Raw genomic sequence first — 20,265 nt, 5'->3', positions numbered from 1 at the left:
ATAACTATTAGAGGAATAGTAGTATCATTATATATGATATGATTATTCATATATATGATAATATTATATTTATGATAACATAAATGTAGTGTTATTGTTCAGTAGAATAATACAAGCTTAAAATATTGATTTTTGAGGTTTTTTTAATAAAAGTAGAATTTCTACATATTTTAAAACCGTATGACAGTTATCATAGGTGTTGATATAAGTCGATGGAAGGATCGTCTATTTTTGAACAATTTGTGAAACAGTAATGCAGGATCCTTGCTCCCGCTTGTCTCACGACAGTTGAACCATTTAACTTTGTGAGAGTTTCTTGTGCCTGACGCATAGGGAGTATTCTACTGAAAACTGAGAACTGCTGACCGCTTAATTCGTTTTCCTTGTACGTAGTTACCCCTTTCACGGGATTCTTCCGTCTAACACTATTCTTCGAAAATATCAAATATCGGCTTTCTCTCATATACTATTTTATTTCTTGTAATATGACTACAGTGGCTAATATACGGTAACAGTAATCTTATATTGCTCTAACTAAAGTATGAAAACTTTTCTCTCCTGTTCCTTTATTCAAGAATAAATTCTTTAAAAATTAAAATTCATTTCCAGAAAATACTGATTTTCTAATTTACAATTTCAACTGGATGTCCATTATTTAGCCTTATCAATCACGATATATTCTTAAATTTGAAGAAACCTCAGCCTAATGAAATTTCCTGTGACTCCTTCAAAAGTAGTGAAAGCTGTAAAAATTGATTCTGGAAGAACTACATGTTCGATTTTATTCATTTTAGCAATTTATTAATATCCATTTTAATAATTACATATTGGAAATTTTATAAAGGAATATTAATATTTGTTGAAGCTATGTAACTTCATGTTCAACAGCGTTCTTCAAAATGGTATAGGTGATTTTAACTACCTGGTTAATCTAATATAGAAAACCAAATTTTTTTTATAAATTAAATTATATTTGCTATGACATCACTGACGATTTTTTAATAACACTTTTTGTTCATTAAATATAACCAATAATAGTACAAATTTGTCTAATAAAATCACAAAAAGAATTCTAACATTTTTTCTCAGCGATTAAGCAAGATAACAAAAAAAGCTCAGTCACGTCATAGCAAATACAATTTAATTTATAAAAAAAGTTGTTATTGTATACCATTCGCCTGAATATGAAGAACGACTTTAGACATAAAGTTACAAAACTTTACCAAATATTTATATCGTTTTATAAAATTCCTAACCTACAGTTATTCAGACGTATATTAATAAATTCCCAAAAATGAATGAAATCTCAATCATAATTTGTCCACAATTAATTCCTAAAGTTTTCCCCAGTTTCCAGGTGATCACAGTACGGAAACCCTTTAATCCAAAGGTTCACGTGTACTCAACCCCATCACCACCATCGAGCAACCATTCCCCATCGCATTACCCCATCATTATGCTCGAAACTGCATCTCTCCCATTCCCTCTGGAATCAGCATCATTGCCCTCTCAGCGGTATCGCGTCACAGAGCAAGCTCGCCACCACCAGGCGATCTTTCCACCCGACATCAACGCCAATCCGCCTCGCCATCGTCGTCCCCGCAATTTCAATTAACCTCGTTCCTAACAAACGTACCAACGACCAGGAATAGCGGCAGGTTCCCCTAGATAATCCTCCGTTAGGTGCGATTCTTTCCTCCATGGCCGATGAAATTCTCGTCCTTTCCCAGAAGGAGCATTTGCACCGAGCAGGGGTCGGCTTCTCATTAAGCCTCGGGGATTCGTTCGTGCTGCCCCTGTCCCTCGAGTGTCCTCACCGTCGCTATGATAATCGGCTGAATCGAAGATGAGCTGGCAAGGAGAAAATAAATTCTTCCAAGCCTGCCACCGTCGTCGTCGGTCCGTCGCGGGGAGACAAAGAGGCTTTATTATGCGCGAGGAACGGTGGAAATTGAGAGCGAGGGAAGCCCGGAGATTGGCCCAGGCGCAAGGTGGATACGGCTGGCGACCTTATATCCGCGAGACGGTAATTTATTACGCCCCCGCGACCCACTGTTTTATCTTCCTGTGACTTTACGAGCGCCACGATTCCCCCGTCGATTTGTAATAATATCGGCCCATTTTCCCTGCGGCCTGTTCCTCTGGCAATTTGCGAATTTGTCGCTCTGAGGATGCTGGGGCAAGGTGAGATGGATATTACGATTTCGGTGAATTGTGAGGCGCCAGGGGTTTTGAGGCTTGATTAGTGGGGGATGAGGTGTTGTTGAGAATAGGTAAAATAATATTTCTATATAATATATTGTTGAAGCAGGTTGAAGTACATATAGAGATTCAAATGTTAGGTATTTCTGTCTCAAAACGTGAGATTGAATCATTAATATAACTTTGGCGTTAAAGGTAGTAGAGGGTAGTAGAGTTAAGGGTAGTAGAAAGACAAGAAAATAAGAAGTTCTACCTTGAAGATTGGAGTTCAGCTTCATGAAATTCTTAAATTCCACGTATGTTCTTTAAAACCATCAATTAAATTTAAAGTCTGCAACAGAGCATCTTTTTAGTGTCAGTCTAATCGTTTCGGTAGCAATAAACAAACGCATATAAAACAATAAAGTTACTTCATCAAGGTATATTTTCCCATAGAGACTACATATTAATCTATCAAAGTGTCAACTGCTCGTCAGAATAAACTTTTTTTCCATTTTCAGACAGATTTCAAATTTGATTTATCGACAGATTGGAATGTATACAGATGTATATATTTACCAGCGACTCTTTGCACGTTTACAACACCGTTTCGCGGATCGATCGACAGAGTGCCCCGGGGCACTAATTGAACGCCCCCGCCTTATCAGATGCCACGAGTGCCCTCGTACAGCAGATTTGAGCAGATCGAACCTTTTTCGTCGTCGACTCTTTCCAATTTAGCGACCAGCGCAAGTTCGTATATCGTGACAGCCGACAGGGCTGAAGAGCGGAACAGAATGTCGCTTCGACCACTTTAACGAGGTCCTTCAGCTCCTCCTCCTCTCTCTTTATCTGTTCCATTCGAACCTCCTATTGTTTGATTCTATGGCCCGTTTCGATACCAGGGTATTAAAATATAAGTGTGACGATGAGTGAAATTGAACATATTTCGATAGTAAATTGGTCTTCTGAAATATTCGAGTATTTTTAATAGTACAATAAGGTTAGACCTTATATCAATAAATTTTATACAGATTCAATCCTTAATCGCTCGTATGGGATCTTGATGGCAGATCAGAATTTTGAAATTTAATTTTTAAAATACGCAAAAAGTTTGTGTAAGTAATTCTGGGATCAAAGTGAAATGGTTAAACGTTTTTCAAAATTTGTTGTTGTCAGTTGCAAGGCTTTCTGGCTCTTTCTGTTCGTAATGGTCTACTTGTTTTTCCCCTCTGTAAAATAAATAAATTCCCTTCTTTCAACTCGTCGTGCATTAGAAATTTTTTCACGTATTCCCGAAGGCACCATCAAAGTCGACTCTCTTTTTCCTTATATCGAGCGTCGAAAGGGTGGAAATTTCTCTTGCGGTTAGAGAAAACCGAGAGGAAAAAGCGAGCGTAGACTGACAGCCGTAATCGTTCTCTCTGATAGAGAGGGCGAGGAGTTTAGATAAGGTTTGTCGAGAGTTTACGTTACCCTTAAAAATGATCCCCGTTTGTATCCCTTGCCGCGTGTGTGTGAAAAACGTTCCCCAGCCACGACACGTAAATTGCGTTCCGTAATTTCAGCAAACAGGAAACCTGAAGGGAGGCTTAATTAATCAGACGCGACGATGTCTTCTGGATTCTTTCTCGAATTTTCAGAAATTCTATTTTCACGTAACACTTGATATACGCAGCTGTACTAAATAACAATAGCTCGTTCTCTTTTTGCTCTGCATGTTTTAGCCATAAAAACAAATTAAAACTTAAGCTTTTGGAATTACCTTAAATATTCAATTTTATCCTGCTTTTAGAGAATAGAATCGTAAATTGGGATGGTTTAAAAACATAAACCCCGAGTTAAAGTTTGGGTGATTTAAAAATGTATTACTCATACGTAATTATGCATGCAGCTTCTATGTCAAATAATAGAGCCACAGAGATCCTACTACACTGCTTCCACCATAACATCGACACCACTTTGAAACTCAAAAATATATAATTCATAGATTATGGCAGAACTCTGTTCAGAAATCATATCCTTAAGTTTCCGTTTCCACTAAAACTTCAGGGGCGTTCAAGCATCGTCACTTAATCCTATAGCCACTTAAACACCAAGAGGTCCAAATTACATGGCTCCTCCTTGGAGTAGCCATTCTTCAGGCATCGATGTCACCGAGGTCGTATCGGTGCTGCCAGCTGCGCTTTCGTCGACTTTCGGGCTGAGCTGATGATTACGTAACCGGTGTAACAAAGTAGCAGCGTTACTGGTTTACTTGCCATGGTATAACGATGTCTTAAGTTGCGTTATTGGATTTCATAATAGCCCAAGCATCACAGTGTTACAGGTTGTTTACGCGACGTTACGTGACACAGACTCCCGCTGGGAGCTTATTGTGTTTGCATTCAGAGAAGTTTGCTTTACTATGATCCGTACCATCCAGCATGCTCTTGGTTGTTTCTTTAAAGTTAATTGCGCTCAGCGGTAATATTAGTGGCAGGAGGGTATACTCTTGTGAAAACTGTGGAGGGGGATGAAATTGGACTAGCAAATTTGACAAGGGAAGAGTGTCTAATATTAATTTTATTTTCAATATTCATTCGATGATTTTTTGAGTCTTAACTCTTTCAAGTAAAGTGTCACAATCTATTTTACAATTATTCTAGATCACAATTATTGTAGAGTGATGGAAGAGTTCAAATTTATCGAACACAGTACTACAATTTCCATGTTTCTCCCAGTTTCAACTATTCTACAATGGCTTAATAAAATTGAATTTTATTAAGCTGAAACAATAATTATTTATAGTATTACAATCTACAAAATTGTATTTCGAAAATCGAACCAGTAAACCAATTCTTCTACCATAAATAAATACCTACAACCTACCTAAAATCACTCCTCAAAAAAAGAGACTACATAGAATCCACCCTCAAAGGGAATTAAATATTTTTCTCCTCGCTTTCACAGCAACCCCATTCTCCTCTCACGATAACAGCGGCAAGGGGTTTGAAAGTTAAAACGTTCAGGAGTTTCGAAAACCGTGGAACGCAAAGGAAGAGAAGGGCCAGAGCACCCTCGCACGTGACCGATTCCGTTCATTGTTCACGGTCAGCGAGCCGCGAGATCCTTTCCCCATTATTTCACTCCCGCCCACGGTCCTATCGCGCTCGCGACGGGATCCACGTTAAAATTTCCTTTGGTATTCAACAGGTGAGCCGAGACGTTCGGGATAAGCGATTTAGACATATCCTCGCGGGCGGACAAAAGGCAGGGCCAGACTTTCCGCGCGATCGATTGAATAACCCGACAGCGGAGGCAGCCGGGGAACTTGTTAAAGTGCCAACGAATTCAATATCGTAATTTTCTGGCAAAGTAGATTTTCCGCCGATTAAACTCGGTGCCCCGGCCGAATCCGCCGCAAATCCTTTCGATATTCCCTGCAATAATGGTTTCCATTACTCGGCCCGATGGAGGGGGTGATTCTTGGAACGGAGCATCGGTGAAACGTATCGCGACACGTAATTTCACGCCGACCCTGTCTGAAAGAATGTCACGAGAGTTCCCTGTAACGCGCGATTCTAACGCTGAAGGGGGGATTCGCGTTCATTGGGCTGTTTAATGGGATTGGGAGTGTCGTGACCAGTTTGAGGAAGTCGAAGATGGGGCTCTGGGGAAGCTGATTGATAAGGTAAACGTGGCAGTGTCTGGTTGGGGTGCTCGAGGTGTGAGGAAAGAGTAGACAAAGTGAAGTTATTGTGGAAAAGTTGGTTGTGTTATTGGCGTCTATGAATGGGGGTTGAATAATGCATTCCTTTTTTATTTTCACAGGTAACAAAGTGCAGTATTAGTAAATTGTAAATATTAATTTTTTTTATAAATTCAAAACTTTAAATTGAATATTTGAATTGAAAACGTAATATGTTTGCACTTCTAAAATATTGAAAACATGATAATTGTACTGTAATTGGCATACAGTATTTGTTTTCTGCAGTGACAGTAATTGGTGCATGAACTTCTTTTTGTATTTTAATTAATATTTAAAGCGCTTGTAATATTTTAGTCACGAAAGGATTCCTATTTGTAGAAAAAATACTGAATTTAATTAAAATACAGTGAAAAGTACGAAAAAATGAAGTAATACCATTTAATATATTACTAAAAGTGGGACAAGTAATATCAGTATTTCGTGGGAATAGAGTTTTAGTGTCTTTCAATAGTGTTTCACATCCCCAAATAATTATTATCAATACTTCAACTCTTCTCTAAATCACCCCTACCATCAATGTCCTCAAAAAATTTCGAAATAATCACAAGATCTCCCAACCTTCCCTTAACTACAAATCCCCCCAGTTTTCATCAAGTAATCGCCCTTTACGCAATCTTCCCCAGTCGGATCGCGAACCCTCGTCCTTCAGGTTCTCCTGTGAGCCTCTGGCAAAAAGAGGCAGACATACGGATGAAGAGCTCCATTTCTTCCCGCTACTCCGAGGAGAATCGAATTCATAGAAAATTCACTTTTTACCCATCCATTTTCCACTGCACGAGTCAAAGGGGAGAGTAAACGAACGTATAGCCATTCGCGAGTTATGTTTGTACATTTCGAACAGAGGGCGAGAGGGTGGCAAAGGGGAAGACGCCAGTCAGCCCTAGAGCCGCGAACTGTAAAAACCACGGTCGGAATGATGACATGATTCTGGGGCCCTTGACGAGCGCGATGGCACATGCACGGTGACTTCTTTCACCGCACGACTCCGCGCAAAAAGCTTTGAGAGAGCATTCGAGTCGGCCACGATATCCAGAGTAAAAGCATCAAACAGTCGAGCAAAGTGACAGCGCGGGGAGATGTTGGAAAACGTTTTCTCGTCATATGATCGAACGAAATCTGTTCGCCCACGGTCTATGGTTACTCACCGTATCCGAGCGTTTCAACGAATAATGCATTCATGCGATACCGAGAACGCTTGATGTTCCCACCCTTGCTCGAGACCTTTAATAATTCCGACGCGTCGTTGCTATCTTCTGCCTGATGGTGTATTTTCGAAATATTCGCTGGCGAGTCTCTCTTGGAGGAGTCTTGCGTGGGTGGTTGTTCTCTGTGACGAATGTTTCAGTTCTGAAATGTTTTAACGAGATAGGATTTTGGGAGGGCTGATGCGTTGATGAGTTTTACTTCCAAGTTCTCGAAATTTTAGAAATTAATTAGGATTCGCGAAAAATCTGAAAAATAATTTTTTGCTGATATTTGTGATCAGATTTATAATTCTCACTTTTAAAATATCATAGAGGTTAATTAGGACTCTTAGAAAGTAAAATATGATTAGTAAAGAAATTGTGAAATTATAAGGAGTAAGTATGTAATTTTATTTTCAGGAATAATGTTTTATTCAACTTTCAGTGGTAGTTTGAAGTAGTAGACTTCGCTCTAAAATTCCTGTAGTAATGGGTTGAATAGGTAGTAATCGAAGAATTTCCACAGGGAGCGTAGAATATTTTATGAGAATTCCTTGTTCGATTCGTGTCAGGTAAACAATCGTTTTGTTGGTGCGGCTTGCATTTAATTGGTTCGTGTTTCAGGGAGGAACGAGAATTTGTTTTTGATCGTCGAAGCACTGGCCAATCGATTTCGATGAAAACGGACGTCGAGGGTCTCGTTGTTGTTATTACATTTAAATTGCAAAGGGTTGTAAAGCATTGCGACCAAGCGGGAAAAATGTACCAATCTCGAGTATTTTTCAATATAGTCATTGTTGCGCCCGAATTTGTTTTTACTACTAGTCCACAATGGAATTTATATGACGCGAGGCAGGGCAGCAATGAGCGATGACTAAACGCGAGGAGATTTATTTATTCACGCGGTTCAATTGACGATTCGTAGAATTAAAAAGCGATATGGCTTTGAAATGCTCCAAAATGTACGAAAAATAATTTATATTCACTCTTTGTAAGAAAAGCTACAAACATCGAAGATTTAATTCTCATCATTAGGTTCATCAGAATTATTTTAATTAATCTACAAGTAAAAATTCAGTTTATTGCTTCTAGGAATAATGAACTTCTTATTAGTCTCTTTCTAATCTACCCTCGTAACTAGTAACCAATTTATTTTATTCAAAAAATTCGAAATCTCGCGATTAATCAAATGCAATGTCTTGAGAGAACATACTTCTTTAAAAATGAATGAGAGAAGTTGACTAGTAAATTTGAAAGTGACTAGTAACTTTCCCATCGTTCTAGGGCGGCACCTTTTAAACTCTTCATTTCACGACAGTTTCGTGACGTACGATACATTATAATCACATTTACCGATCGTAAACCGATTTCCTTTAAGAGGAAAAAAATTCGAGCGCACATGGTCAACCCATAAATCATCCCCTTGAACCTACCATCTCGTCCTAGAAACAGGGCTTCGTGGAGGCGCGTGTTCGCAAGGAAAGACGTGACGCGATTCGACCTTAACAGTACATTGGGTTACACTTACTACATATATACGTAAAGCAGAAAAACGTGCACATAATCAATCGAGGAAGGATAAAAGCAATATTTTGTTATTCAGTCGCGGGTCGTCGAAGGTGTCGGACGTTCCAAGCTTCACTGATTAGTGTAATTCAATTTTACAACTACAGCATGATCCATTTGAAATTTCACATGTAATTATCTTCTAAACTATAACTTATTTAAAAAAATATTTAAACCGAAACAGGGCACGTTTCATTTTCAACCCTTCTTTTGAGACTAGCTATAGTGTAAAAGATAATTAAATGTAAAACTTCAATTGGGTCATCCTCTATAACTGGAATTACCTTATTTATTACCTAAACTCAATCTTCCAAAAATTCAATTGGGAAAGGAAAGAAAAAGGTCATGGAAAAGGAAAAAGGAAGCAGAAAATGGCCACGTCCCCAAGGCCGCTGTCCTTTCCTTCCACTCTTGGTCACTGTCCCTCTTCGTCTCTCATACACTTCCAGCGCCATTTTTGTTTGTATTTCGCGGCGATCGTGGACCGGAAACGGACGTCCGCGCCGTGAAAAATGACCCTCGTCGCGCTTCCGTTCCCCAGTACGACCGCCATCTCTGCGAGCTATCCCCAGACCTTTTCCTGCCACGCCAACTAAATGCGTTTTCGGTAGCGGCCAGCCTCGCGCTTCGTCCCTTATTTACCAACCCTGCACCCCTATCAACCGCACAAGCCCTTGCTGGACCATAATCTCAGTCATTGATCTCGTGGGATCAGGACAGTCTCCTGTGAATGTGGATCTTCTTCATCTTTTACAATTTATGTCGTCGTGGAGATACGAGAGAACTAGGTATTAACTTGTGACATTTTGTGTTATAACTGTGGGGAAGAGAGGGTGAGGGATTAACTGCCATTTTTGCCATTTCTACCTCTGGTTATTGCTACTTATTTTGGTTTTTCTTAAACACGCTTTAAATCAAGAAATTATAATTTTCTTCTGTTAAGTATTTTACTATATTTTTTTCTTTGAAAACAAGGAAGTTTGTCAGAGTTTATTTGAGAATTTTCCTCTGGTTTATGTCTGAGGAATAAGTAATGTGCTTTCACTATTTTTCAAGTTATCTTGACGTTATGATGACGCATATAACTGTCAGCTCGCACGTGAAAAGTAAAGCTCGATGGAATTTTGTCTTTTCCCATCTCTTTCTGTTTCGGTCGTATTGTATTAATATGTAGATATTTATGTACGTATATTCTCGGTCTTCGGGGCAGCATGAAATATTAAGATAAATGCATTACGCTCGTCGAAGGACGTTGTGAAAAATAGCACGTCGCTCTTCAGAAATAAATGAATATCTTGCCCACAAGACCATCAATCTTATTGCTTATCGACCGGCTTATACGTGTACGGACGTTAATACGTTTCAATTCGAGGGCTGGCTAGGAACGGTGCTCCAATAGGTATACTTTTACTTTTTATCCCTTAGAAGGCTTTAAAGCAGGCTTTTGTAACGATCGACAAAGGCTTTACATTGTTCCTATTATCTCTCCTACCTATTGAGAGTGTAGGAAATTTAATAAAATCAGCAGGATTATATTTTAATACTTCATGTATCACAGAAGTGTATCACAAAGTGTTTCCTTTGATTTTATAGAGTCAATAAAAATGTAGAATTTAGAAATATTTTTAATAGATTTGATATTGACATTTTATAACATTTTATACGATATGTTTTATATGAGAATACTGTACAAAGATAACCAATTGAAATAGCACAAGTGTCTCATCGTTTTTACATATTTACGCATACCTCTTCCGTCTAGACAGTCTCTTCATCAATTAATACCATCGTAAGTGTTTCATTTCTTTGTCCCGTAATCCTCATACATGCAAATGCAATATTTCTGGAATTCATTTGTGCCTGAAATGAAATCTCTCCCTCGATAGACTTCCATATGATGGAATTAAAAAATCGATCATGTCATGTAAAACGATATATATCATATTTATCAAATATTTCAGTATTTTAGTAGTTTTTGTGGGGTAGGTGACCCAAATTTCGTCATGCTAGCGTTTAAAATATTATATAATATTTTGAAATAGGTATGCAGTGAAATTATTGAACGTTTTGTCAAGCTTAGAGTTTTATCTGACACATACAATACATTAATATCCATAAAAAGGATTTTTAATCATAGTTTAGAATAAAATAGTGAAAGATTGCAATTAGCGAAATTGCGATACTCAGGCTACGCAATTTTGTCATATTATAGCAGAAGGGGTTGTTAACTTGGTCTAAGAGAATTCTTTTACAGAGTTTACCAGTCAAACTTGAAAGATTGTCTGTACTACTACCTAGTAAATTTGCATACTAAACAAGACCAGTCCCACTAAACAGAGATCTTCGTGTAAGTAATTTTAAACAAAAATGTGTATTATTCATCAACATATTGTAATTTTTAGTGAACACGTTGTCTTTTAGTTGTAAAACGAAGTTCATTCTCTCCACAAATCTTACACTAATGTTGACCTGCGATTTTAATTAGGCTAATGAATTTCTCATGGGTGGTGAATTTTAGAGCACTGGCAAAATTGGGGTCACCTACCTTATTAAAAAATATGACGAATCATGGTTTCATGCAATTCCACAAAGAACGATTTCGTCACTGGAGAAGTTCCATTACAGCTCCCACAGGGTTGTTACAATCATTTAACAGAGCGTCCCATTTAGCTTGAAATTTTACTGGCCAGTGGATACTCTATTGCCCTAACAGTCGTTACACCGTGGACCCCATACACGCGTTGGGTATCGTGCTAATTGATTAATGGCCGACAGATGTAGAGACACCATGCTAATTCGCCCCGATCCTCGACCCACGTACATCCTGGTGCCTGTTAACGCCACCCCGTAAAATCTGTTAAACGCGTCGCCCCTAATAAGCATTACGACCCCTGGCCTGTTCGGACGAATTTATTGAATAAACGGGAGAACACGGTTTACTCGATCTTCCGAATGAAACGCTTACTCGTTTCTGAAGCGACACCAGCTCTTACTGACCGCCGACGAGGTAATTCCGCTGTGTAATTTTCGTGTTGTCGAATGGTGGCACGTGGGAGTTACAATTAAGGGAATGTTTATGAAATTAGTGAGCCTCATGAGTTTCGGTTCAATGTGAGTCTGTGATGGATTTGTGGTGTGGTTGTTTCATTAATTGTTTCGATTTAGTGGCAATATAGTTCAGTATCCTACTTGATATACTTGAGCGAAAATTGTGTACAGTGGAAAACACATTTAATATTACATAATATGAATAGTTTAATTGTGCTGTAGTTTTCTTTTCTTGAAATATTGATGTGTCTTATTGATAACATTATTACATAATTTTTATGTTACCTGAAATTTATGTAGATCCAATTATTGTCATAATTATGGCGTTCTGTTCGTGAATATACGTCCCAAAGTTTTGCTTCTGGACATTTAAATAATATTATTGTATGCAGATGCATTGATACGCAGATCACTGAAGATATAATGATGGAACAGAAGCCATGTAAATGAATTATTTTGATTAATGAAGTAATTATTCACAACAGAAGAATGATACCCCTGTCGTCATTATTTTGCTGATTGTTTAAATGGATTCACTGATTATTTGAAAATTAACATTCATCATATTTTTCGTGGATATTAATTTAGGATTAAATTTCTTCATCACTCATGTTCAGCCTCATTAAGCATCTCACTAACGATCTTGTGCTTTGTTACAGGAGTGCTTCGAGAATGCATTGAATTGATTACATTCAAACAAAGTTTGGCTTTGGGAATGGATTCGGCCGTGCTGCTGTTCTTTCTGATCGGTAAGTCCACGATTTTAGAAAGTTTATTAATACTTACAGCCAAGTGGTTTTAAAAGAACAGTTATGGAACTCCTACTACTGCGAAAGGGATAAAGTTTATCTTTAATCAATATAATCCTTGCTTATTAAAGTAAAGAAAGTTCAAGTGAGTGAAGCGCCTCCTGTAACTTCCTAGTAAAAAAGAAAAGTAATTCCTCCTAAGAGATTGTTGAGCCGATGAAAAGTAGTAGAAGTTCTAAAACAAGAACTGATCTTAAGCCATGTTTTCACAAAGAAATGCATAATAATTCATATTTTAAAATTATGTAGGATATTATTTTGTGTTCCTAAAAGTCTGTCCATGGATTATACTTTCATATCAAATATTTTGAAAAGGAACTATTCCTAGAATAACTTCTCTAAACACGAGTTCTTTTCAATGTTCACTTTGGATGAAATGCAGATGAAAACAACGTTTACACTTCTCAGTGCACATGATTGATCCACGATGATCACCCAAAGTGAAAAGTCCAAATTCGCCTTTACACTTCGTTGTCCCTTCGACCCTAAAAATCACTCGAAAGCATCAGCAACGTGTACCAACCCCGATAATCATAAAATCATAAGAAACCCTCGACCAAGGACTCGTCCAGGCAATCAAGGGGACTTTCACATCCCCTGGAATCATCCCTCTCGAGAAAATTCCACGTCCCAGCAGCAAAGCGAATTCTTCGTCCCAGAGAACTGGACGAAGGAGCAGGTAAAAGGGAGAAGGGTGGACGATTGCCAACGACAATAGAGAATTGGCAGCAATCGAGGTGTGACTCGTGTCCAGGACACCCTTATTCTCGTTTCTGGCCGCGTCCCTGTGTCACCCGCCACCCTTGTCCTCCGTTTCACCTCGATAATAGCCGACAGTGACGGGGTAGAAAGGGGTTTGTGTACCCCAGAGGCATGTTCAGGGGCCGTACTGTGTATAGATTAATGGAGCGATAAGCCTGTTATTTATATGGGGGACGCTTCTTAAGACAATGGAACCCCGACAATCTGCCATCTTTCGCAAAACTTCGACCTGAGGAGCAATTTGGATTCTGTTTCACGTGGAGCATGAAAGATGTTGATACCATCGATGATGTTCCATTGAGTAGGCTTGTTACTTGTATTATGCACGGTTCGTTGATTGGTTTATTGAAATATTGACGAAGGGGGTGAGGATCTTTTTTGAGTTGATGGAGAGGGGGTTTCATTGTTTCGTGACAGGATTGTAATTTTTTGTTAGAGTTCTGTAGGTCAAAGTTCAAATTCTATTATTGAGAAATATGGGGTTGTACTTCATGCAATGGAAAGGGGTGTATTTTTTTGTAGCTAGTTTTATTATCTTTGCAAGATTACTATTAGATTATTATGAATGCTCTACTGTACTCTTATTGTCATTATTAGACAGCTGATCTTTATGAGAAATTTCAATAAGCAAAAACATACAGAATCTATATAATATACAAAATCCACAAAATATCGAAAATTAAATACACTTTATAGTATTTGAAGGGAGAAACAAATCTCCAACTAGGTTGCACTTCTAATTCTAATCACGAAACTTTGAATTCACATAATCATCCACAGTCTAATATTCCTAATATTCAATATATCCTAATATTCAATATACACAACGCTGAGTTACAGATATCGTAAATAATCAAGATTCTACCCCAGATACTCGAAATCTCCTCAACCCCCAGAATCCCCTTACCACTCACACAACAATCTTTCCCCAAAACGCACAAACTCTCCCCTCCCTCGTCCTATAATCTGACCCTGCATCGACGAGTGGTGTCCACAACTTCAAAGGTGTCCACTCGTCGCTCACCTTCGAATCGATAACCAGTCGCGTCGAAGGGTCGAAGGAGGCTAGGGTCCCCTCGAATCGGGAGCAGGACGGCTCGAGTTTGATTTGGCAGAGATCGGTGGGCAGCGCGAGCCGAAGGGTCCCGACGTCTCCTTTTTTCGGCTCCCCCGTCAGGACGGGCTCTCTGCCTCGCACCTCTCACAAAGCCAGACGCAGGGGAAAAAAGGTGGAGCGTCTCTCGTACACGTCCATCGTGCAACGGCTATCTACGTGCGGAGCCTACGGTCGATGGCAACGCGGAAAAGAGGAACAGAGGAAATAGAACAGGAGGAAGAGAGGACGCGGAGACGGCGGAGGAGAAGCTGGACGAGGGAGGGGAGGGTGGAAAAAAGAGGAAGAAGTACGTTTGGTTTGGCAGCGGGCGGTGGGCGTCGAACTCGGGACATCGCGCGCGGATGACGAGTAATCGATCACGAGCACTGTGCCAACACTCTGGTACCGAAGAGCTCAGTGATTCTCATTTTCTGCTTTATCGATGCTACCGGCGACTCTGATACGTTTCATGCTGTGATTCATACGGGGGTGGTAGATTGCAGCCTCGGGGCTGAGCTCGTTTATCAGGTTTCGTTTTCTGTTCGATTGAAATTAATTTTTGTGGCGGCCACGAGGGAACCTAATTTTTTGGGAATATTCTTTTGGTGACTCTGTGTTCGTTAGAGGTAGTAAGGTAGTGGTTATGCTTATTTTGTTTGAAATTGTTGAGGAAGGGTATGAATATTTAGAGAAGAGGGTAATGCAGAGTTATATACGAGGTGGACTTTGCTGCTTCAACATTTTCATTGGTTCTTCAAATAGAAGTGGATGGCTAAAACAGGTGGCTCCGTATGCATGTAGTGGGTAATCTCTGGGTAGGAACTCTATTATGTCTTTTCCTTGACAGTTTCTGGAACTTTCGGGGAATCCCCCTTTGAATAATTGTGTCGGTGAAAGAGTGAAAGGGTGAAAAGAATATAACGACCTTTGTAAAGAATATGAACACTCGCTTTGTATTCTCTGTTCGATGCTTAGAGTTTAATTCTTGGATAATTTTAATGAAATTTTTATCTCTTTATTAGTCTATTTCTTGAAACTATTTATTTTACTTGAACGAATTCAATTCTTCAAATTTCTAACTTCTCAAATATCCAGCTCTTCAAATTTTCAAATTTTTGGATATATTAAAGGTTAAATATCATTCACATTTTTAGATACAAAGTTTGTTCTCCACGACAAAAGTTATAAAAAGATTCATACAAATTTAGGTGACTAAAAATGGATCAAGAATAGCTCACACCTAAAAATACTATATCACGATCGCTTTCCAACAAAAGGTCGTGTCAATTTCGGAAGTCTAAAGACAGCCAGTGACATCTATAATTGCATTCCTTTTAAGTCCCATTCTTCCAACACCCTCTCAGTTCTCGATATAACCACTACTTTCGAACTTACACCACCATGAAAGGACGCTACTGTGACTATGATTATCCCAACAGTCTCTCAAAGAACCGTCCTTCCCACACAGAACGACAAACTTCAACACTTTGATAGTAATCAAACCGCGATCAACAGAGTGCAACATGCACGACAGACGGCGGATGTAGACGCAGAGTACACTGACATGTAGACGAGGCTGCGTATCGGTCCTGCTAGACGGTCCTATTGATTTCTGATTGAGGCAATCGGCGAATGTCAACGACCATATCGGACAGACTTTTTAAGCGTTCGTACAAAGTTTCTCGGATAAGGGAGAGGAGGAGGAAGGGGATAGAGAAATTATCCATTAGGTAGTGGGTGAGGCAAGGGAGATAACCTGCGTCGAAATATTGACGAGTAAACGGCAGAAAAGAAATAGGAAAGGGAAAGAAGGAAGTGAAACAGGGAGATGGGAATCGGTCGATCCTCGATTCAAGCACTACTCGATGGGGGGAAGAATTTCGCAAAGTAGTTCTTCAAATATTTAAGCAGACTTGGCGGGAACGATGAGTTGCCTTTATCGTTAATTTCGATGGGCGGGGTAGAAACGCAGGAAGGAAGAAGTCAGCGAATCATTCGAGTAGAAAATGCTGACGGATAAGCTGTTCGTTAATTATGCTGGTATACAGGCTAACGGGATTCCGAACCGACGATTTTTTTGCTTTTTGCATTGAAAACTCGACGATGAAATTTGTCGGTTAATTATCGCGACACGATTCAGGTCGGATCGTAATGCTGCTGGTCTTTTGAGAGGGAGTCTTGTGGTTTGTACCACTGCATTTCGTTTACGCTGCAAGTAATCCTCGTATAATATTGTAACTTTAATATGGGATTTCTATATAAATTCTTTCCCATATTTATTGGGAGTAATTCTTAGTAAATAATTATATAATTATTGGTTCCTTGTTGAAGAATAGGAGTTTCAATAAAACAGTTAATGCCCGCTACAGTGGTCTAGCTACTAAAGTGAAGCCTGAATAATTTCCCTGGATTAACAAGTTTCTAACGAGGTAGATGAAGTGTTAATTAATTTCTCGTGGTTAATTGATAGGCAATTAGGCTGGATCGCTCCGAAACACTAATAATTAAATACTTGTTGTAACAAAATCTGCTTTCTCTATTTAGAAATGCATTTTCTTTACGTTTTCTCATTTTACATGAGTAAATTATTTAGCTAAGGTGATACTTTGAAAATTATTTTACAGGAAAAAGGTTGTAACTCATTTTTTCTATTGATGGATAGTTCTGGCGTAGAGTTTCATGATAGAATTCTATCGTTTAAAACAAATTTTGATGTTTTTATTTTTTTCAAGTTAATAATTATATGTATATTTTAAAAACATATACATAGTCAGACCTTCATTAGTTATTCTCAATTTAAAAATTGTACAACAGAATTAGAAATTACTAAAAAAGAAAGTTGCTCCCTTCTTTCGATTGAGTATGATACATGTCTGACCATATACTGACTTGTACTACTTACACTCTATGTTGTCGGTACTTTTATATTTCTTACTACTTCATTGTATTTTTTTTTCAATGCTTGGCCATATTAATAGTCTTGCTAGTATAATTTCTTCAATTTTACTATTTTACTTGTCCTCATCCTTTATACTATCACTATTATCTCAGGTGAGCTACAACTGCAGTGACTTACAAAATTCCTAAATTCTTGTTAAGAATATTATTTAATCTCAAAAACAAGTACGATGTACTTTTTCTATCACTTCATTTCTTACTCGTAGCATCTGTTCAATTTTCTTAACCCTAATATAAAAAGTAAAATAACTTTAAAATAGCAACATGTAAATTGAACAGTCTTTCACGAACAAATCCACGAGTCACCGTGTACACCAATACTATCTCAACCCTTTTCAGCCCTGAAACTCACCTACATACCAGGGAAGCATTAACAAGCAATTTCACAATCGTTCAGAGCGCCAAGAAGCGTCTAAACTTCGATCCACGGGAGCGTCGAGCGCCCAAACTTCTCATCGCGGGCGTCGAAGCTCGCAGGCACAGCTGAGAGCCACGTGTAACGCGACTGTATCCGTGTCCGTGATGCTTTCGCGAAAAATACAGACACCAGGCCACCCAACCCCTTGTCCCAGTCCTCCTGGCCATCCCCCTATCGATTTCTGGCCGATGGAGTATCGCGATACTCGCTCTCTCCTACGTCTACCCGTACAACCACCCCCTATTCGCTCCTCACCCTTCGGCCGATCGCCATTCTTTGTGACTCTAGCTGCCGCCCACCCACTCGTATTCTCCTTTTTCTCCCCTCCTCTATCTACATCTACACGCGTGTCCCCACATCAGCGGCACCGCGTACCGTGAACTGGCATTAAGCGAAGGTACGTGTCCACTCGAAAATGGACGATCCACCCCCTCGACGGATCTGCCTCCAGCTCGCGTCTTTCGCGTCCTCTGTGTCGTACAGGATGATCAACGAGTTCTGCTGAATATTCCTGGGTAACTTTGTTGCTCGACTCGGTGGAATTTCTTTCGGTTTAAGCTTGGAAGGTTGTACAGTGCTTGTTAGAAGTTTTGATATTGTTGAAATGGAGAATGTGAAGACTGTTTCTGTGTTTATTATTTGATCATTTGTGGACAAATATGGCTTTCACTTTTGCTGGTAGATACTATATGCGTAGAATTTGGGATGTATGTTAGAGACTTTAATTTATGAATATACAAAGTAAAGAAAATTGTGTTAATTTTTTGGTCATGTTAGGAGGTCACTTGTGATGAATACTTTAGAGGTTTTAGATTCTTGCTGAAATTGGAACTTGGGACTTGAGGTAAATAAAAATATTGATATTTAGAAATCTAGAAATGTAATATGAACGTTGGAAAATTTTAGAATTTCAAAATTGAAATATTTGGAAATTACATGAAAGTTTGGAAACTAAAAAGTTTAAAAGTTCGAAAATTTAAAAGTTTGAAAATTTAAAAGTTTAAAATTTGAATTTGAATTTATTTTTTGAATTTCAATTTTGCCACTTCAAAAACAAACAATTTAAACAAAAACAAACGATTTATTTACAAAATATAAACGCTACCCATCACATTCTTATTTTCTACACAGAATATCTCAATAAACGATTATTTTATAGCAGCGTCTTAGACAATCGATCTCAGCAATTGGATGGTAAACGTTGAGTTACCGATTTCGTGGGGTTAATCCGAATTGGCTAATCGCCGGGTCTTCGACCGAAAATGATAATGGGATTACACGCGACAGGTTCGACGCGAATTGCCCCCGTGTTACCAGATACCACGTTATCTCGTAAACTAAACGCTTCGATCTGAGAACACGGTCACGTTTCAGCAGTTCAGAATAGGGCGAGGCCAAGTGAACTTATGGCAACGTAAGCATTGTCGGCGAATGAAGTTGCGACGTCCACCCTCTCTGTACGCCGCTTTCGCCCCTTGTTCCATTCCCCCGTGAAAGAATACCGGCAGTGTCGGAAAATTGCCCCCTCGCTTCACACCAGACGCGAGCACATGAAAGAGATGAAGCAAACCTGATGCTCGAATTGACGTAGATCGTCTAACTTTTTGAAAAATTGTATAATGTAAGTCGACGTAAGTCAGAGGATACTTTGCAAAGATTGCAAACTGGTTTTTCATATTTATTGAGGGAAGGTGCTTCAAACATAAAATATTGCGCAAGTTATAAAGCTCTCTCTAGGTTTTCAGATCGGTAAATTTTTGGTCAATAGTAGAATATCATGAGTGTAGCTTTATATAAAATAACAACCCCTTCTGTTGAAACTTTTCTACTATCTTTAATCATTCGAATAAGACGATCATACAAATCCTTGGGAATTTTGAAATTTTTGATCAACATGGAAGTAACATTTTCAAACAAATAAAAGTAGCGTCAGAGGATCCAAAGCTCCTAAATAGGTCAATCGAAAAATTTGTTAAAAATCGTTCCTTTCAACAGTATCGCGGCTACTTTTTGCATGAGAGGAAATGATTAAAGCGATGAACGTGTTCGCGAGCGTTGGAGGGTGTCGTATTTCGAGCCGTCGATTTTGTCGGAATCGATTTCATCCGTGGAGTGTTACGGCTTCGTTGGACGTTTCCACGGCGTTGCGTGACCGCAGAGGGCGTGTTGCCAGAGGCGCTAAAATGGGCGCTTAATATTTACTCCGGACCGCAAAGCGGAACACATCGCTGGCAGGTATCGCAAATTTCATTAACAATAACGCCGATCAAACGGCGCTGTTACAATAACGGGATCAGCCAGCTAGTTTTCATCGCTCGCGTAAAACTAACGGGTGCAACGCGAACAGTGCAGTGTCTTTATTAAGCGAGCATCAGTTTGCCGTGTGTTTATTCGAACGAAAGCAGATTGTCGAAAAATATAATAAGATATTATGCAGAGCGTTTGGCAGCAGGTGTCAGAAATTTTGAAGGGTGATTCTATGAGTTAAAATT

At 39.0% G+C, this 20,265-nt stretch overlaps 1 protein-coding gene across 1 annotated transcript in view; it reads left to right on the top strand.

The window, feature by feature from the left end:
- Dscam3 (Down syndrome cell adhesion molecule 3) overlaps positions 1–20,265 on the top strand; it is a 125,262-nt gene that overhangs the window by 25,195 nt on the left and 79,802 nt on the right. The window contains exon 2 of the mRNA XM_076376710.1: positions 12,390–12,479. Coding sequence (XP_076232825.1) covers positions 12,446–12,479 — 34 coding nt within the window. The 5' untranslated portion in view covers positions 12,390–12,445. The remainder of the gene's footprint in view (positions 1–12,389; positions 12,480–20,265) is intronic.

Source organism: Calliopsis andreniformis, chromosome 4 (assembly GCF_051401765.1).
Source record: "Calliopsis andreniformis isolate RMS-2024a chromosome 4, iyCalAndr_principal, whole genome shotgun sequence".
NCBI classification, from domain to species: Eukaryota; Metazoa; Arthropoda; class Insecta; order Hymenoptera; family Andrenidae; genus Calliopsis; species Calliopsis andreniformis.
Note: the sequence above shows the minus strand (reverse complement) of the source record. Positions and strands in the feature narration are given on the sequence as shown.